Source organism: Bison bison, unplaced genomic scaffold (genome assembly GCF_000754665.1).
Source record: "Bison bison bison isolate TAMUID 2011002044 unplaced genomic scaffold, Bison_UMD1.0 scf7180017864330, whole genome shotgun sequence".
NCBI classification, from domain to species: Eukaryota; Metazoa; Chordata; class Mammalia; order Artiodactyla; family Bovidae; genus Bison; species Bison bison.
The window spans coordinates 6,190,897-6,210,101 of NW_011494902.1; the positions used below are offsets into that span (position 1 = coordinate 6,190,897).

The following is a 19,205-nucleotide window of genomic DNA, read 5'->3' on the forward strand; positions in this document are numbered from 1 at the left end:
GATGCTAAAGCTGAAACTCCAGTCCTTTGGCCACCTCATGCGAAGAGTTGACTCATTGGAAAAGACTCTGATGCTGGGAGGGATTGGGGGCAGGAGGAGAAGGGGACGACAGAGGATGAGATGGCTGGATGGCATCACTGCCTTGATGGACGTGAGTCTGAGTGAACTCCTGGAGTTGGTGATGGACAGGGAGGCCTGGCATGCTGTGATTCATGGGGTCGCAAAGAGTCGGACACAACTGAGTGACTGAACTGAACAGAATGATCTGTAGATGTGATGGTTAATCAGAGAAAAATTGTAGCAAGAAGTGGGTTGAGGACAGAATAAGAGCTAGGAAAGCTAGAACATCTGCAACTGTATTTCAACCTTCACCTCTTGATTCCAGTCCAGTATCTCATGTACAGCCTTTCACGATTCCTCTTTTCTTTCAGTAGTATCCTGCTCTTCCTAATCTGTGGTTCAGTCTTTGCCCTCCTCCTTCATTCAAGTCACACTACAGCAGTGAGAATCAAGATCTTTCTTTGTGAAAGCTTTGCAGATCGAAGGCACTGAGATTGACTATATTATGCTCTCTGTTCCCAGAAAAGGGAATGTAGATCCATTGCAGGGGGAGATAGTGCCATCATTAACCCTGAGCTGCTTCATTTCTTCTTATTAGAAAGGAAGACTTTGCACTTTTCCCTTCTTCCTTCCTCAATCCCAAATTTGCCTATGAAGTAAGCAGATGGCACAAATTTGGAATGGAGAAGTAACCATATGTATCTCTCTTGGAAATCTTTTGTCTGTTTATTGAAACCCCTGCAGCAATATTGTTAGGTAATATGATCTCTAATAAAGTAAACAAAGTAAATTTGATCAGTACATTTTGATCAGACTTTCTTCACTTCTTTTATATCTTTTCCAGGCTATATTCAAGAAGAATGTGTCATTCCTTGCCCATTTGATTGCAAGTTAAGCGACTGGTCAAGTTGGGGGTCTTGCAGTTCATCTTGTGGAATTGGAGTGAGAATTAGATCGAAATGGCTGAAAGAAAAACCATACAATGGAGGTCGCCCATGTCCCAAATTGGATCTCAAGAATCAGGTAAAGTACACGAAACAACAAATACAGAGCAGAAAAAGTATCTCCTTTATTATTTCCTGTTGAAATTGAAGTCATTATCTTGTTCTAAGTAGCTCATAAAAAGTTATTAGACGTTCAGAAGAGTGGATAAGAGGGTAGAAATTAATATAATAGAATTAGTAATAGAAGCTTTGTCCACTCCTAGGCAATGCTGAGAACGACTTGGTAATATTAGCTATAATGATGTTTACAAAAATTAAATCCAGTTGGTTTTTAAATTATCTTGAAATGTTATTTGATTAATTATATTATAAAAGGTTTCTCTGTGTGTGTGTGTGTGTATGTAATAATGTTGGGAGAATATCAATTACTTTATGGCTATAGATATAATTAGCGGTCTTATCTGCATACTCCAAAACTGGTGTTCTGTTTTTCCTTTACCTAACTCTTCATTGTAATTTTCTTTGTTCCTAATCTTGTCAGTGTTTTCACAGCTCTTTCTGTCTCTTCTGAGCTATTTTTCTACCTTTCCCCCTAAATCAAAGCCGTTTTCATAAATGGAACCTAAAGCATACACTGTCGTGCAGATATCAAATGAAATTTCCATCTTAAGCAAAATTGATTAGAATATTTCATTTAACTTTACCCATATAACAGAAACTAAGATTTAATGAAGAATTATGATACAGAACTCAAATTTCTCCCATTGTTGCATACTGTTATTATACATGGACTGATATATATATTTTAATTAATTGATTAGGTGAAGTACAAGATGACAGTTGTTAATAAGTTCTTTATTCTTAAGTGACATGTGTCTTAAACATGGGCCTGCAGATCCTTTATGACTCTGAAACTTTTAGCAGAATAGCTACACAGGCTTCTATTACTAAGTCTATTTATTTCTTCCCTCTAATCCCCATTTTGATCAGACTTTATATAGAGATTGTTTAATGGAGGGGAAATCCAATGTCTAGTTAATTAATATAAATAACATATCTAGTACTATTTCTATTTAGATATCATTTGTCATTTCAAGACTGACATCTCTAGCTTTTTTTGTAAGTTTTGATAAAAGATACATAACTTGCTGAAAATGAAAAATTATTATAATGGCAAAAAATGTTTGTGTTCTAAGACAGGGCAAAGTATTAAGCTAGTCTTTTTTTTTTTTAAGTTATGTAGAGTAAAATGATGATCCTGGTTGCTTCCTTCAAAGCAAATATAAAGCATGTTGGGGAAAAAACAATTCAGAGTATGGCAAAATCCACACAAATTTTGTCAAAAAAAAAAAAAGAAAAAACTTCTCAAGTACAACAGTTTGGGAAAGGGAAGGTTGGGATATGATTAATGAAAATAGGAGGGAAACAACCCAAGTAGGGGGAGTTTGAGGAGAGAAACCTCCTCAGTATGAAGAAAGGTATGACCCAAGTTGATGATCAGAAAGAGGACTTTGAAATGAATCCTCTGTCTGAAGACTAGTTTACCCTCCCTAGGGGATTTTCCAGGGATTTAAAGAAGGAAATAACTGCTAGGCATTTGTAATTATAAATAATGTGTGATAATTCTTTTGTCTCCTCAAAACCATAAAAGAAAACAAAGCCTTTATAAAACTAGTGTTAAACACTAGTTTTAATACACTACTTTTATGAACTAGAAAATTATCCAGGGAGTAAAAGGACTTCATTTGAGCGCAGATCCCAAAACTGTATTCTTACTGTGTGTATGCAAATGTATCAAAAACTGTCTATCAAATTTGAGACTATGGATAAGATAAAGTACTTGTATGCCTATTAGGACTTAAAGGAAACTTGTTCTAAACACTTAGTTCAGTTCAGTTCAGTCGCTCAGTCATGTTCAACTCTTTGTAACCCCATGAATTGCAGCACGCCAGGCCTCCCTCTCCATCAACAACTCCCAGAGTCTACCCAAACCCATGTCCATTGATTCAGTGATGCCATCCAGCCATCTCATCCTCTGTCGTCCCCTTCTCCTCCTGCCCCCAATCTCTCCCAGCATCAGAGTCTTTTCCAATGAGTCAACTCTTCACATGAGGTGGCCAAAGTACTGGAGTTTCAGCTTCAACATCAGTCCTTCCAAAGAAATCCTAGGACTGACCTCCTTTAGGATAGACTGGTTGGATCTCCTTGCAGTCCGAGAGACTCTCAAGATCTTCTCCAACACCATAGTTCAAAGGCATCAATACTTTGGCACTCAGCTTTCTTCACCATCCAACTCTCACATCCATGCATGACCACTGGAAAAACCATAGCCTTGACTAGACGGATCTTTGTTGGCAAAGTAAAGTCTCTGCTTTTCAATATGCTATCTAGGTTGGTCATAACTTTCCTTCCAAGGAGTAAGCATCTTTTAATTTCATGGCTGCAATCACCATCTGCAGTGATTTAGAAGCCACCCAAAATAAAGTCTGACACTGTTTCCACTGTTTCCCCATCTATTTGCCATGAAGTGATGGGACAGGATGCCATGATCTTCGTTTTCTGAATGTTGAGCTTTAAGCCAACTTTTTCATTCTCCTCTTTCACTCTCACCAAGACGTTTTTTAGTTCCTCTTCACTTTCTGCCATAAGGGTGGTGTCATCTGCATATCTGAGGTTATTGATATTTCTCCCAGCTATCTTGATTCCAGCTTGTGCTTCTTCCAGCCCAGCATTTCTCATGATGTACTCTGCATATAAGTTAAATAAGAAGGGTGATAATATACAGCCTTGACGTACTCCTTTTCCTATTTGGAACCAGTCTGTTCCATGTCCAGTTGTAACTGTTGCTTCCTGACCTGCATACGGGTTTCTCAAGAGACAGGTCAGATGGTCTGGTATTCCCACCTCTTTCAGAATTTTCCACAGTTTATTGTGATCCACACAGTCAAAGGCTTTGGCATAGTCAATAAAGCAGAAATAGATGTTTTTCTGGAACTCTCTTGCTTTTTTGATGATCCAGCGGATGTTGGCAATTTGATCTCTGGTTCCTCTGCATTTTCTAAATCCACCTAGAACATCTGGAAGTTCACGGTTCAGGTATTGCTGAAGCCTGGCTTGGAACATTTTGAGCATTAATTTGCTAAAGTGTGAGATGAGTGCAATTTTGAGGTAGTTTGAAAATTCTTTGGCATTGCCTTTCTTTGGGATTGGAATGAAAACTGACTTTTTCCAGTCTTGTGGCCACTGCTGAGTTTTCCAAATTTGCTGGCATATTGAGTGCAGCACTTTCACAGCATCATCTTTCAGGATTTGAAAGAGCTCAACTGGAATTCCATCACCTCCACTAGCTTTGTTCATAGTGATGCTTTCTAAGGCCCACTTGACTTCACATTCCAGGATGTCTGGCTCTAGGTGAGTAACTGATGTTAAAACTTGTACCCTTAAATAGTACACTTTAGAAATTAATCCTATGTTCAAGAATCTTAGATAAATTCCATATGTGAAGGCTAAGCAAAGATAGGTTTGTCTGCAGGAGGTGTTTCTAGCTTTTGCATTCGGGAAGGAAGTGGGTAGCATTCCAAAGACATTGGTTGTGATGCTCAGAATTGAATCCTGAGATTTAGTTATCAGAAATCAAATTTAACATGGCATGTACTCTGATGCAAAGAGGTTTCAGGTATTTATAATACATGTGGTTTAAACTTGAAAAACTTCACCCTAATCCATACTTGATATTTTAACATAATTGATCAAGATAGTAAACAATAAGCCCTCCCTCTCACTTGTAAGTCTATGAATGGCAAGGAAAAATGCAATACATAAGAGCAAAAATATAATGAAATCTATAGACAGCTTTCCACAAATACACTTTAAGTAAAAGTATGCTTTAGAAACGGAGAAGGCAATGGCACCCCACTCCGGTACTCTTGCCTGGAAAATCCCATGGACGGAGGAGCCTGGTGGGCTGCCGTCCATGGAGTCGCTAAGAGTCAGACATGACTGAGCGACTTCATGTTCACTTTTCACTTTCATGCATTGGAGAAGGAAATGGCAACCCACTCCAGTGTTCTTGCCTGGAGAATCCCAGGGACAGGGCAGCCTGGTGGGCTGCTGTCTATGGGGTCGCACAAAGTCGGACACGACTGAAGCGACTTAGCAGCAGCAGCAGCAGCAGCATGCTTTAGAAAAGAAAGGCCTCTAGTGACAATTTCCTTTATGTTTAGTATTTTTTACAGTAGCATTTTTCCTTGTGTGTGTGTGTGTGTGTGTATGTGTGTTATTTGTTGAAATTTGTTGAAGTTATCCACATTTTCTTAATTCATCTGAAAATAAATTGTCTGGAATTTTCTTTATTTATGAAATATTCCCCAGCTTCTATTATTTATGGCAGTTCTTCTATAGAAGAGCTTGCTATTTGTTTCTCTATGCTGGAAATTAGATCCAGTAGAGGTACACTGAGGCTGTTTTGTAAAGTTTAATTTTACTACTGGCCTTAGGTTATTGGTCTTCTTTCCAATTGGTTTTTAGGTCTCAATTTATTGTCCTATTTTTGGAACCAGAGTAATACTCTCTCATGTATTCACCCATAAGAAAGAGCTTAAAAAATATAACCAAATTATAGCAGTGAGAAAAGTTCATATCTTTGGTACTTGTGCATAAAGAAGATTCAGTATATGATGGATTGAACCTAACATATCATTTGAAAAATATTGAATTTTCTTATGTGTGTGTATTGTATATACTTATTGTACACACATATGTATACCTACATATATACGTATATTATGTGCAAGCTGTGTAAATGTTAGTACATGTGCATGCACTTAGTCACTTTCCTCCTTTGTTCCGTTTCAAAACATGGGGTCTTTCCAAGGGCGAGGGCTGTCTTTCTGCTTTTGTAACTCATTCTAGCCCCTGGTCCACCATCCAGTGAATTGTCAGATTACATCCATTGGATGCTTTATTTGAAAAGAAGCTGTCTCTCTGGATGAGTGGGTGGCTAGCTCTATAGAAAGAATAAAATACGTATTAGAACTCTGGTCTCTTAAGCTGTGATTTGTCATTCGAATTCTCAAAAAACTTGAGCTCTTCAGGAAGAAATAAGAACTCCAAATTGTCCTAAGGATTCATTAACGATTTGCCTGGAAAAGTCCTGTGTTTGTATCTCCATTGAAATTTAACTCAGTGATATAAATGAAAGAGTTGATATTATGTACACAAGCTCATAAACTGCTCTGAGTCAGTTTGTGAAGTTGATATTTATAATCTCTCATAAAAAGCCTCCCTTTTCAACTAAAACTTATCAATATGATAGCTCTTTCTCCAGAAGCACCAAAGTGACAGCAATCCTTTGATGGCTTTCTGCTAAGTGTATATGTGATGCTAAATAGCTCTAGCATGCAACTTACCCAAAGCTTTCATATAGCTAGAAAACTTCTAAATAGTTTATTGAATTATCAGGTCAGTTGCCTGATGTCCTTGCCTCTACTGTTCAAAATCAAATAGATAATGTATTTTAATTTTTTACAATCTATAATGTAGTGAGTGGATTTAAGTGCACTTGTACTGTATCTTTTTGCTGTATTTTTTCTTTTGTAATTCTGCTTAATAGAAGATTAAATATGAGGACATTAAAGTTCCATTGGATTGACATTTCCCTTTATGAGTTCTTTACACAATCGAAAGCAAGGGAGGGGCAGGAAATTCCATGTTGTTTATATGTTGCAAATCTATATGTTCAGTGTGCGTGAGCAGAAAGCTTACATTGGGATTCGTTATCTATACTTTAAAAAAAATCTACCCTATCTATTTAAACACATTTTTGAAAGAGTTTTGATTATGTTTGCACCTGAATGAGAGGATATAAATTAAATGAATGTTTTCTAGAAACAATTTCTATTTTAAATGTGTGTCTTTACTCCAAAGAGAAGTGGCCTAAATTTGTAAATGATGAGTATAATTCATTTTATTTTTCATAGCTAGGTAATACTATTTTAAAGAATACTTTCTTTCCAAAGATAAACAGTTGTATTTTAGCAGGAGCATTTCTCCCTTAGAAGGCAACTTCAGACGAGAAAAGTTTTCCGTAGAGAAGTAGCTTATGTACATTTTAATATTGCTTCATTAATTGTTAGTAGCATGTTGGGATGTGGAAAGAGGATAACTGTCATTCAATCTGAATGTTTGTTTACCCAGAAAAATATGGCTACACTTAATGCCTAATTTGATGTAACCAATTTTGGCCTCTTGGTTTCTTTGGACCTGCCCAACTTCCACTCATCCTAAGCTAGTCCAAATCATTCTTGGCAGAGTTCTGCTCACTCTGGAATTGGCAGGAGCCCCAGACTGTAATGGAGCAAGAAGTCATCTTCTTGAGCATTAATATAGAAGGCCCACACTTATCCATGATCAAGTACATTCAGGTGTACTGTTCTTGCATAGGGAGGTATGGCTTGGTGATTAATTATACCTTTGATAAGAACTCGTTGTAATTATGAAATATCATAGGTCAAAAAATTAAGAGATACAGCATGATTTATTTCTTAGGGTTACTTGGGAGGATTTAATAAAGACAGATACTACTAAAACATTTCACCTCTCCCTGACATAGTAATTATTATAGCAAAACTCAGGTACATGTCACCCCATCTCACAGACAGAGCAAAATGATTCCTGAAGGCTGGTGTTCACCCATTCATATCCGTTGTGGCTGTCTGCCAATCCAAGTGCTGTGCTTTCTACTTGTGACAAACCACTAACTGAGCTGAGTAGAGCTTTCAGGAAAGGCAATCTTTCATTTTTGTTCTTGTTCTGTCGCCATTTCCAAGCAAAAAATAAAAGAAAAAAAATCATATTTTCCTTCTCAAGAGCTTCCTCTCCCTGCTACACTTGTTTCTACATATACCCTATTGTTGATCATTCCAGAAGGACTGTCCCTCAGACTTGTTGAAATCTTAAGCAACTTTGATCATGTTTCTTGAGAACTGCCAGTGTCACTCATGAGAAGCAATTGTCCTCTACATGTTGTCCACTCTCTTGCATTTTACTGTGTTTTTTAATACTGGGTATTGCTATTCTGCACATACTCAAACTCATTTTTAGTTTTTATGAAAGAGATTCCTATGTACCTCTAGATAGTTGTCTACTAATGTGGCTTGGCAAATTTCCCCAGTGCTGTTGCTAGGCAGGGTTTCCAGGATTGGCAGGAGATAGCTATAAAATTGTGAAATGGGCAAATTTTGTCAAATTTTGTCTTTGGAACCCTTTCAAATGTGCTGTTACACCTCATATTATTCCTATTCCTTTAACTCCTGAAGTTCTGAAATATATTAGGTAATATTAGCCTCACATTGGAGATGGCAATGGCAACCTACTCCAGTACTCTTGCCTGGAAAATCCCATGGATGGAGGAGCCTGATAGGCTGCAGTCTATGGGTTCTCAAAGAGTCAGGCAAGACAGAGCACCTTCACTTTCACTTTTCACTTTTATGCATTGGAGAAGGAGATGGAAACCCACTCCAGTGTTCTTGCCTGGAAAACTCCATGGACGGAGGAGCCTGGTAGGCTACAGTCCATGGGGTCTCGAAGAGTCACACAAGACTGAGCGCCTTCACTTTCACTTTTCACTTTCATGCATTGGAGAAGGAGATGGCAACCCACTCCAGTATTCGTGCCTGGAGAATCCCAGGGACAGAGGAGCCTGGTGGGCTGCTGTCTATGGGGTCGCACAGAGTCAGACACACCTGAAGCGACTTAGCAGCAGCAGCCTCACATCATCTGTATTGGAAATTTTGCAAAACTGTCTTCTTAACAAAGTACTCAGGTAGAAGTGCTTAGGTACTTTTCTAGAAAAAAGTATTGGCAGAATCTACTTTTCAGATCTTTCCTGAATCATCCTACCTTTTAAGTTTTAAATGCAAATCGGAAACGTCCCTCCTCCTGTCATACATTAAAAATATGACTTTAAGCACAAGCATTAAGAAAGTTAAGCCATGTACTGATGGGAGTTTTGCTGCATGTGCATGCTCAGTCACGTCTGACTCTTTACAACCCTGCCAGGCTCCTCTGTCCATTGGATTTCCCAGTCAAGAATACTGGAGTGGGTTGCCGTTTCTTCCTCCAGGGCCTCTTCCCAATCCAGGGATCAAATCTGAGTCTCTTGCCTTTCCTGCATTGGCAGGTGGATTCTTAACCACTGAACTACCTGGAAGCTCTTCTAAACATAGCCTACTTAAGACTCATTTCAAAGAAAGATTCTAAATGGCACATTAATTTTCCAGTTCTTTTTTTTAAAACTGAGATATAATTGACATATAACTCTGTGTAAGTTTAAGATGTACAATGTATGGATTTGATACATTTACACATTGTAATTTGATTGCCACTATAGAATTAGTTAAAACACCTCTCACATCACATAATCATTTCCTTTTTTGTGGTGAGAATAATTAAAACCTAGTCTCTTAGTCACTTGGAACTTTATAGTACAGCATCGTGAACTATAATCACTATGCTGTGAATTTGATCTCCAGGATTTATTTGTCTACTAATTGTAAGCTTGTGCCCTCTAGATTTTTCAAGCTTTATCCCTTGATTAAATTACCAAAAAAGCCAATTACCAAGGTCTTGACTAGATCCTTTGATCAATCCATGCAAAAACACTCTTTCAACCAAGATTTAGTTTTTTCTGCATGACTTAATGGTAGGCTGAATGAAGCACAAGCTGGAATCAAAATTGCCAGGAGAAATATCCATAACCTCTGATACTCAGATAGCACCACCCTTAGGGCAGAAAGTGAAGAGGAACTAAAGAGCCTCTTGATGAAAGTAAAAGAGGAAAGCGAGAAAGCTGGCTTAAGACTCAACATTCAAATAACTAAGATCATGGCATCCAGTCCCATCACTTCATGACAAATAGATGAGTAACAATGGAAACAGTGACAGACTTTCTTTTCTTGAGTTCCAAAATCACTGTAGATGGTGACTGCAGCCATGAAATTAAAAGATGCTTGCTCCTTGGAAGAAAAGCTATAACAAACGTAGATGGCATATTAAAAAGCAGAGACATTACTTTGCCAACAAATGTCCATCTATTCAAAGCTATAGTTTGTTCAGTAGTCATGTATGGATTGAGAGTTGAACCATAAAGAAGGCTGAGTGCCGAAGGATTGATGCTTTTGAACTGTGGTGTTGGAGGAGATTCTTGAGAGTTCCTTGGACTGCAAGGAGATCAAAGCAGTCAATCCTAAAGAAAATCAATCCTGAATATTCATTGGAAAGTCTGATGCTAAAGCTGAAGTTCCAGTACCTTGGCCATCTGATTTGAAGAGCTGACTCATTAGAAAAGACCCTGATGCTGGGAAAAACTGAAGGCAGGAGGAGAAAGGGACAGCAGAGGACAAAGTGACTCAGTGACATCGCTGACTCAATGGACATGAGTTTGAGCGAGCTCCAGGAGATGAAGAAGGACAGGGAAGCCTGGCGTGCTGCAATCCATGGGTCTCAAAGAGTTGGACATTACTGAGCAACTGAACAGCAAAAACAACATGACTTAAGAGTCAAGATAAAAATAGTCTCTCTGAGAAGCTTATCTAAATCTTTTGTAATATAGAGTTTGCTTCATAATCTTTACTGATCATGAGAGTAGAAAAATCACCATGGGTGGAGGAAAAGTTGGTATAAAACACTTTCCCAGGCCCCTGCTCTGCAAACTGTGGCCAGCACAAAAGTAAGTTCAAGAAGGCATGTTTGTTAACAAAGCTTTGTCTTTGCTCCTTTTTCTGATCAGGCACATTGATGAACACTGCTGAATTGAGAATCTTATCACTGAGGTGATAATTTTTGCTGAAGTCAGCTCTGGAAAAGATTTTCCCTGCAGTTGCCTTAGCATGCCCTTTCTAATATCTACAGTGAACACAACCACTAGTTTTTTCCTACTCCAAGCAAATTTGGGAGTACTCTCCCATTTCACAGAGGAATAGACTAGGGCTTAGAGGGGATGATAAGTTGCTCAGGTTGACCCACTGATGTGTGAGGCAAACGTGATAACCACTACACTGTGGAAATGATGTTTATAAGGGGTTAAAAGTCATTCAGGTCTGAGGTCAAGTGCTACCCTGCCCCATTCTAGCTGTGAGAACATGAGAAAATTATTTAACCTTACTAAATCTCAGTAAGGTTATTTAACCTTACTGAGTTTCAGTTTCATAATTTGTTAGATGAATATAACAATAACAGCTACCTTTTAAGATTATTGTGTTAATTAATATAAAATGAAAATAAATATAAACTTCCTGTTATGTTGTTTGGCAAAGACTTAAGTACTTGATAAATATTAGTATTATTTTTTCTTGGTCTCTGACATATAATTTCCATTTCCAGTTCAGTTTGTTTTCACTTGTATTATTTGATATTACATTTTTTCCTAGTGGCAAAAAGGGATGTAACTTATTACATATTTGTAACTAATTTCCTATGACCTTGAGGTTCTTTGGATCTTTACTTATATAAATGTTATTAAGGCGTGTAACAGAAAGATACACAAATCAATATGAATAGAGCTCCATGACTTTTCACAAAGTGAATCTTCCCATTCAATCACCACCCACATCAAGAAGTAATACTTTATCAATATCTCTCATGCCCCCTTTTGAACTCTAGTTCCTTCTCTACCATCTTCTTCCCACCAAATGGAACTATTATTTGGACTTCTAACAGGATAAATTAGTTTTATAATTTTTAAAGAAACTTTACATAATGGATTCTGCACTATGTACTCTTTTTCTGTCTGCCTTTTTCTCCTCTACATATTTGTGAGATTTGTCCATATTGTGATGGATAGCAATAATTTTGTTCATTTCCATTGCTTTATGTAGTGTCCTTGTGTATGTCCCATTATTAGGTTGTATACCACATTTTATCTGTTCTCATTAATGGATGGACATTTGAATTATTTCCAATTTAGGGTTATTACAACGAACAGTGTTGCAGCCATTCTTGCACATGTCTTTGGTGCTTATGTGTGTGCATTTCTATTGGACAGACCTAAAAGTAGAATTCCTAGGTCACATGCTATGCACATACACAACTTTAGTAGATAATTGGCACTTCATTTTAACTTATACACTGCCACAGATCATTCTGAATATAGGTAGCATATAATTCTAGATAATGACTTGAAATATGACCTGTCTGACATCATGTAAAGAGATGTGAAAGCCATATGGATGTATTATTTATCTCATCACCTTCCATATCACAGCACATCAGTGATTGCTGTCTCCTACCACATATACATCTCTTCCCAAAGAGATCAAATGGGTGAGCACTGCCTTCTTGCTGCCATACCTATCATGCTTCCTCTGCTTCTTTCTTGTTATCTTCAGGACAAAACACAAACTACATGATATAGTTTATAAGACATTTCATGATCTTGACCCAACCATATTCTATGAGCCCAGATTAATGGCCTTTACCATGAGCAAGTGACCTCTTTGAGATTAACTGAACATGTGGTCTTTTCCTGTGTGAGGGAACTTACCCGGAGGCTGTGCAAATACCTATGAATAGGTGGAAACATATATCGCATGGATCCATGGTTTGGAGTGGTATGATAAGATGGTAGATATATTTTGCTTTGTAGTTCTCAACAGATATCATATGTGAATTCTCATGCTGTATAATTAGGGACATTGGAAAGAGACATATAAACTTGCATTGTGGCAGGTACAATTATATAAGTGCATGCTGTGGATAGGGACTTCTAAGCAATAGTAATTTATTAATGAGCCATGGTAGCTTTCAAAAAGAGAAGAGGTAAAAATAAAATTGAATATAGGGTAATTATAAATACTTTGGAAGATAACTTTAATTCTCTGCACCCGTGCCATTATTCATTCATTCAGCATATGCGTCTCTAGAATGACAAGCCAGGAGGAGTTTGCTATTCTGCTTTTCAGTCCCTCAGTCATCTCTGACTCCTTTGCGACTTTATGGACTGTAGCCCACCAGGCTCCTCTATCCATGGGATTTCCCAGGCAGGAATACTGGAGTGAGTTGTCATTTCCTCCTCCAATTTCTACTCCACTGCGCCACAAGTTTCCACTGGGAGCCTGCATTCATGGAAACTCAAGAGAGAGGTTGAATGGGTTGAAATTATGGACAATCAGGCCATAGATATTTTCCATTTTGAAAAATACATGAAACCAACATGGATTCAATCAGAAAAATTTCCTGCTTCTCCTCTCTATTAGGATGCTTTGCAACTAACCAAAACTTCAATCCAAACTGGCTGAAACAATAAGGAAATGCATTACCTCATATAACAAGAAACCCAGTGGTTCTGTGGGCTCCAGGGTTGATTGGTTTTGTGGCTCAGCAATGCCATCAAGGACATAGTGGGTTTTTTTTTTTCAGTTTCTCTGCTTTTTCATCATCAGTGTTGGTATGAAGTCAGCTGAAGAATGAAAGATAAACCTCAGGATGACAGCACAATCAGCAGTGTCAGGCATAGCCTCCTGATGCAACAATGACTAGAAGAATAAGAATTCTCTCTGCTGCTGCTGCTAAGTCGCTTCAGTTGTGTCTGACTCTGTGTGACCCCATAGATGGAAGCCCACCAGGCTCCCCCGTCTCTGGGATTCTCCAGGCAAGAACACTGAAGTGGGTTGTCATTTCCTTCTCCAATGCATGAAAGTGAAAAGTGAAAGTGAAGTCACTCAGTCGTGTCTGACTCTTTGCGACCCCATAAACTGCAGCTCACCAGGCTCCTCCATCCATGGGAGTTTCCAAGCAAGAGTACTGTAGTGGGGTGCCATCGCCTTCTCTGAAGAATTCTCTCTAGAGAATCTTAAAACCAGTAAAGTTTTCCAGAACCTCCTTCACTCCCCTAAAGGACTATAACTCACATCTCAGTCACTGAAGTTGGATATTGACAGAGCTTGCTAAAATTCAGACTCTCATTCAGTTGATCTGGTTGCTGTTGTTTTAGTCGCTCAGTCATGTCTGACTCTTTTGCAACCCCATGGACTTTAGCCTGCCAGGCTCCTCTGTCCATGGGATTTCCCAAGCAAGAATACTGGAGTGAGTAGCCATTCCTTCCTCCAGGGGATCTTCCTGACCCAAGGATAGAACCTGCATTGCAAGAGGATTCTTTACCCATGAACTACCAGGCAAGGCCAGTAGGTCCTATGGGGAAGAGAAAAAAGGCTGCAAATTTAAAAGGCTCCCAGGTGGTGGCAAGGCTGCTAGTTTGCAGATTATACCTTGAGATGCTAATATGTGTGACCTGGAAGTTCTCCCTTAGGCTAATCATCTGGGGTGGAATGCATGATGAAAGAGTGAACCAAAATGTCCACTGTATACTCTTAATTTTACTCTTTTTGACATTTAACTTCATAAGAATATAATTTGCTTTAAATAACATTTTGAGCCTTAAAGCTAGATGAAAAAATTAAGTAATGTTTTTTATTGAATATTTGAAAGTCTATTGTGTTAAGAAATATGAGGTAATACTTAGTCCCTATGAAGATATGAATTGCCTTGACTAGGTCTATTTCTTGATACTTTTTTTTTTTTTTTTTTTTTGACAAGGACATCATGGTTCCATTTTGTAAATTATTTGGCATAACCAACCTACCTGGGCCTCACTCTATATGATAAATAAGCAGACAACTACCAGATAAGTAATGCATTCATATACCATGTGTCTCTCCTATTTTCCCTGCTCTGTGTAGCCCACACAACCCTTTCTTGGGCTAATTATCAATAATTTAAAGTCATGTTGGAATTATGCACATAATGGGAAGAGTTCAAAAGAACCCTAATGAAGGAAACCAAGGGCAATATCTTCTTTAGATTCCTGTAGAACATTCCAATCCAAGTAAACCTTCTATAGACTATTCAACATTGCAACACCGTTTGATAATGAGAGTAACAGTAGCAGATGGTAAGAATAAGTAGAGCTGAATATCATTTTGTACGAGGTGAAATAAGAGCCCATATTTATAGAAAAGAAATCTCAGTGAAACTGTTCATTTAAAGAGATTTATATATTTAGATTGAGATATAGAGCTGCTTTAAAACATTTTAACAGCCCCTGAGGGATGATACATTCAGAATAGGTACAGGTGGAATCTTAGAAAATCCAAACAATGAGACATCAGACACTTAGAATGTGGTTTAATATGTGCATCCCCATGTAGTTATTTGTAGTCTTCTTTTTTTGTTTGTTTGTCTGTCTGTCTGTACCATTTCATCCTGAGACTTTTGGCTTCTACAAAGTAGATATTGTTTTCTATTGTCATCATAACTGTTCCAAGACTGAGCACTCACAACAGTCTTACTACATTCCATGTGTTCTAACAATGTAAAGGAAAACAAGGAAAGAAAAATATTTTAGAAGCAAATGGATTTTTTATATGTGTATAGAATATCCTATTTTTATTTTTGGCTGCATCAGGTCTTAGTTGCAGCATGAGGGCAGTTCATTGTGATGTGTGGGCTTCTCTCTAGTTGCAGCATGCAGGCTCTCAGTTGTGGAGCATGGGCTCAGGAATTGGCCCGGGACACTTGGAATCTTAGTTTTCCAACCAGGAATTGAACCCACATCCCCTGATTGGAAGGCAGATTCTTAACCACTGGACCACACAGGGAAATCCCTGTGTGTAGAATTTCTGACATGGTGAAAGTTTAACGCTGCTGCTGCTAAGTCACTTCAGTCGTGTCCGACTCTGTGCGACCCCATAGACGGCAGCCCACCAGGCTCCTCTGTCCCTGGGATTCTCCAGGCAAAAGCACTAGAGTGGGTTGCCATTTCCTTCTCCAGTGCAAGAAAGTGAAAAGTGAAAGTAAAGTCGCTCAGTCGTGTCTGACTCTTCGTGACCCCATGGACTGTAGCATACCAGGCTCCTCCGTCCATGGGATTTTCCAGGCGAGGTAAATTATGAGCCATTGGAGGGTAGGCTGACTGCTATAAACTTGGTGTATGTTTCCACCCAGCGTATATATTTTGATCCCTGATTCCTAATGTGATAGAGCATTTGGAGATGGGGCTTTGGAAGATGATTAGGTTGTAAGGGTGGAGTGCTCTTGAATGGAATTTGTGCCCTTATAAAAATTACCCTGGGAGCTCCCTAGACCCTTTCTCCAAGTGAGCAAACAGAAAACATGTCTGTCTGTGGACCAGGAAGTGGGCTTTCTCCAGACATTGAACTTGTTACCACCTTGATCTTAGACTCTTAGCCCCCAAAACTGTGAGAAATAAATCTCTGCTATTTAAAAGTCACCCAGTCTATGGTATTTTTGTTATAACAGCCCAAACTAAGATAGTGGTGCATGTATATTTAGATACTTCATGTTCGGATTCCATTTTTAGTCTTATATTTACTGCCCTTATGGCTTCTTTATGGTGTTTGAATTTATCACTCAGCAATGACACCCCAGTCCAGCACTCTTGCCTGGAAAATCCCATGGACGGAGGAGCCTGGGGGGCTGCAGTCCATGGGGTCGCTAAGAGTCGGACATGACTGAAGTGACTTAGCAGTAGCAACTAGACAAGCAGAAGCAATCCCTGAGTTCTAGAGTAAGAAGGGAAGTTTAGTGCAGTCATTTTGCTCTATCAGTATGATTCATTCTCTTTTTGGTAAAAAGAAATTGCAAATTTTTATTAAAAACTGAATTTCCAACTGTATCTACTTTTTTAAAAAATGGTGATTTTTCTACATGTAGTGACGGAAGCAATGTCTATATGAATGAGCAATTCAGTAAAGTACAAGGAAGAGAATCCACAAACATGAAACATTTGGTGACTTGATTATAGACCTATCTGCATTCTACTTTTTTTCTCCTTGTAATTATAGGCATTGGAATTAAAACTCTCCATGTCTAGGAAACCAAACCAGAAAGATAATTGAGTTAAAAGGCTGAATAATTCTGGGGAAGTAATTGGTCAAGTTAGCTATTTAATGTTAAATAAGAATAGCAAAGAACTAAGAGGAACTGAAACAGCTTTGGAATGTAAAAGTGAAATATGCACATCTTGAACTCAATATATGATAGTCTTTGCATGAATTATTGCCTGTTATTTGAAATGCACATTAATCAAAACTATAGAAAAATCTGTTCTGGCTTATTACTTAATTAAAAGTAAGTTATGATCATTTTCAATCTTTATGTAATTTATATCATTTGCAAGTCATGAATTTCCCATGATTCTGTCGGCCTTAATCATAAGGAAAAAATAAATAAAACTATTGCTGTACTTAAGTACAATCTCTGTGCATTTTTTCCCTACTTTCTAGCAGATGCTACACAAGCTATCACAGCTGGTGAAAATTGATATTCAAAAGAATAAAACATGGCAGTGAAAAGATTAATTTTCTGTACTTAATGCCCTTGATTCTTGAAAACTTTAAACTTTCTTCACAGTCAGGCCAGTGGTTTCATTGTCTGGTTGGCAGTGGGCAGATGATAATGTTCTGCTCTATTTTACTTTATGATGAACCAAGGAAGACTGGTTGTTTTTGTAATGATTTTGTAAGAGATGCTTCAGTGCTGACATCCCTTGCACTTCCATGATGGGGAAGTGAAAAGCAGTTTAACAACTTTCTAAAATCATCACCATTAGAGCGAATGAAGCACTAAAATATATACCAGATGTTTAAAATGGTTAGATTTGGGAGAAAACATACAATTAATTTACATTTTAGTGCTAAGTACAAATTTTAATTTATTCTTATTAACTGCTTTATAGCCCATCTAGAATACCATTTGAAGGAGCTATGGAAAGGCTATAAATGAAATCATAATCAAGAGATGATACTTTATTGGCATAGAAGCAGAAGTTTTTGCTCAGAAGGGTTCAGGTTTCACTTGCCCAGAATCTGTTATTGAATAACAGACTTGGAATCAATATGGAAAACAGATTAATACACTTAATTACAATTTGTGCCAAAGTTTAAGACCTCCACAGACCAGGTAAATTGTTCTAACCTATGTGCACATACTTTAACCTTGCCGTAGTCAAGTCAGTATGCAAAAGCATAAACAGAGTTCTTGATAAGACTTATTACAGAATAGACTGGTTAGGTGAAAACTGATGGTTCAACTCCAAAGCTTTTTCGTAGATGAAAACACATTTTAAAATATGAATGCTATTGAGAGAATGTGTTCAGTGGTCCTAATATAATGCCTGGCTTTGTATGAGGCATTCTCTAAGTACTATCTATTTCCAACATTATTAATCATGAGTCTGGTGGGGATTCTGAGAGAAGGTTTTTGGAAACTTTCTTCAAGCCCAGGTATTATAATCTGGTGGTCCATTGGCAAGCTCTAGATGTCAAAGTGTTCTTTGTACTGTTCAGGGTTTGCTACCAGGTGTTAATACATTTGATTAGTTGTCAAGTTTTAAAACATGGAAAAACTTGCATTAAAATTTGGATTTATAAAATCTTTGCAAATATCAGAAGCTCTGGCCAATTTTCTGAATCTGAGAATGCTGCTGCTGCTGGTAAGTCACTTCAGTTGTGTCCGACTCTATGAGACCCCATAGACGACAGCCCACCAGACTCCTCTTTCTCTGGGATTCTCTAGGCAAGAATACTGGAGTGGCTTGCCGTTTCCTTCTCCAATGCATGCAGGCATGCTGAGTCGCTTCAGTCTGACTCCGTGAGACCCTATGGACAGCAGCCCACCAGGCTCCTCTGTCCAAGGCAAGAATACTGGAGTGGGTTGCCATTGCCTTCTCCGAAGGCAGTGAGAATCAGAATACCTGTCCTCTTTAGAGAGACTGTACTAGTATAATGAGTATCTTCCTTCTCTCTGTCCACAGAGCTCTCCTATGCCTAGGCCAATATCCAGGTTCATCCCTAAACATCTGTGAGCCAGGGAGAGAACCCAAAAAAGATATCCACATTTCCTCTATTTCCATAATTAAGTTACAAACTAAGGTGAAAAGAGTTTCTACAAAATACGTTTTTGTTTTTTGTTTTTTTTAATCATCCTACCTTACCAAATGGGCTTCCCTTGTGGCTCAGCTGCTAAAGAATACACCTGCAATGTAGGAGCCCTGGGTTCAATCCTTGGGTTGGGAAGATCCCCTGGAGAAAGGTAAGGCTACCCACTCCAGTATTCTGGCCTGGAGAATTCCATGGACTCTATAGTCCATGGGGTCGCAAAGAGTAGGACACTACTGAGTGACTTTCA

The 19,205-nt window shown here is 38.3% G+C and overlaps 1 protein-coding gene across 1 annotated transcript in view; it reads left to right on the top strand.

The window, feature by feature from the left end:
• The window catches only part of THSD7B (thrombospondin, type I, domain containing 7B), a 724,891-nt gene that overhangs the window by 462,849 nt on the left and 242,837 nt on the right, over positions 1-19,205 (top strand). The window contains exon 14 of the mRNA XM_010853704.1: positions 905-1,083. Within this exon, the coding sequence (XP_010852006.1) occupies positions 905-1,083 (179 nt within the window). The remainder of the gene's footprint in view (positions 1-904; positions 1,084-19,205) is intronic.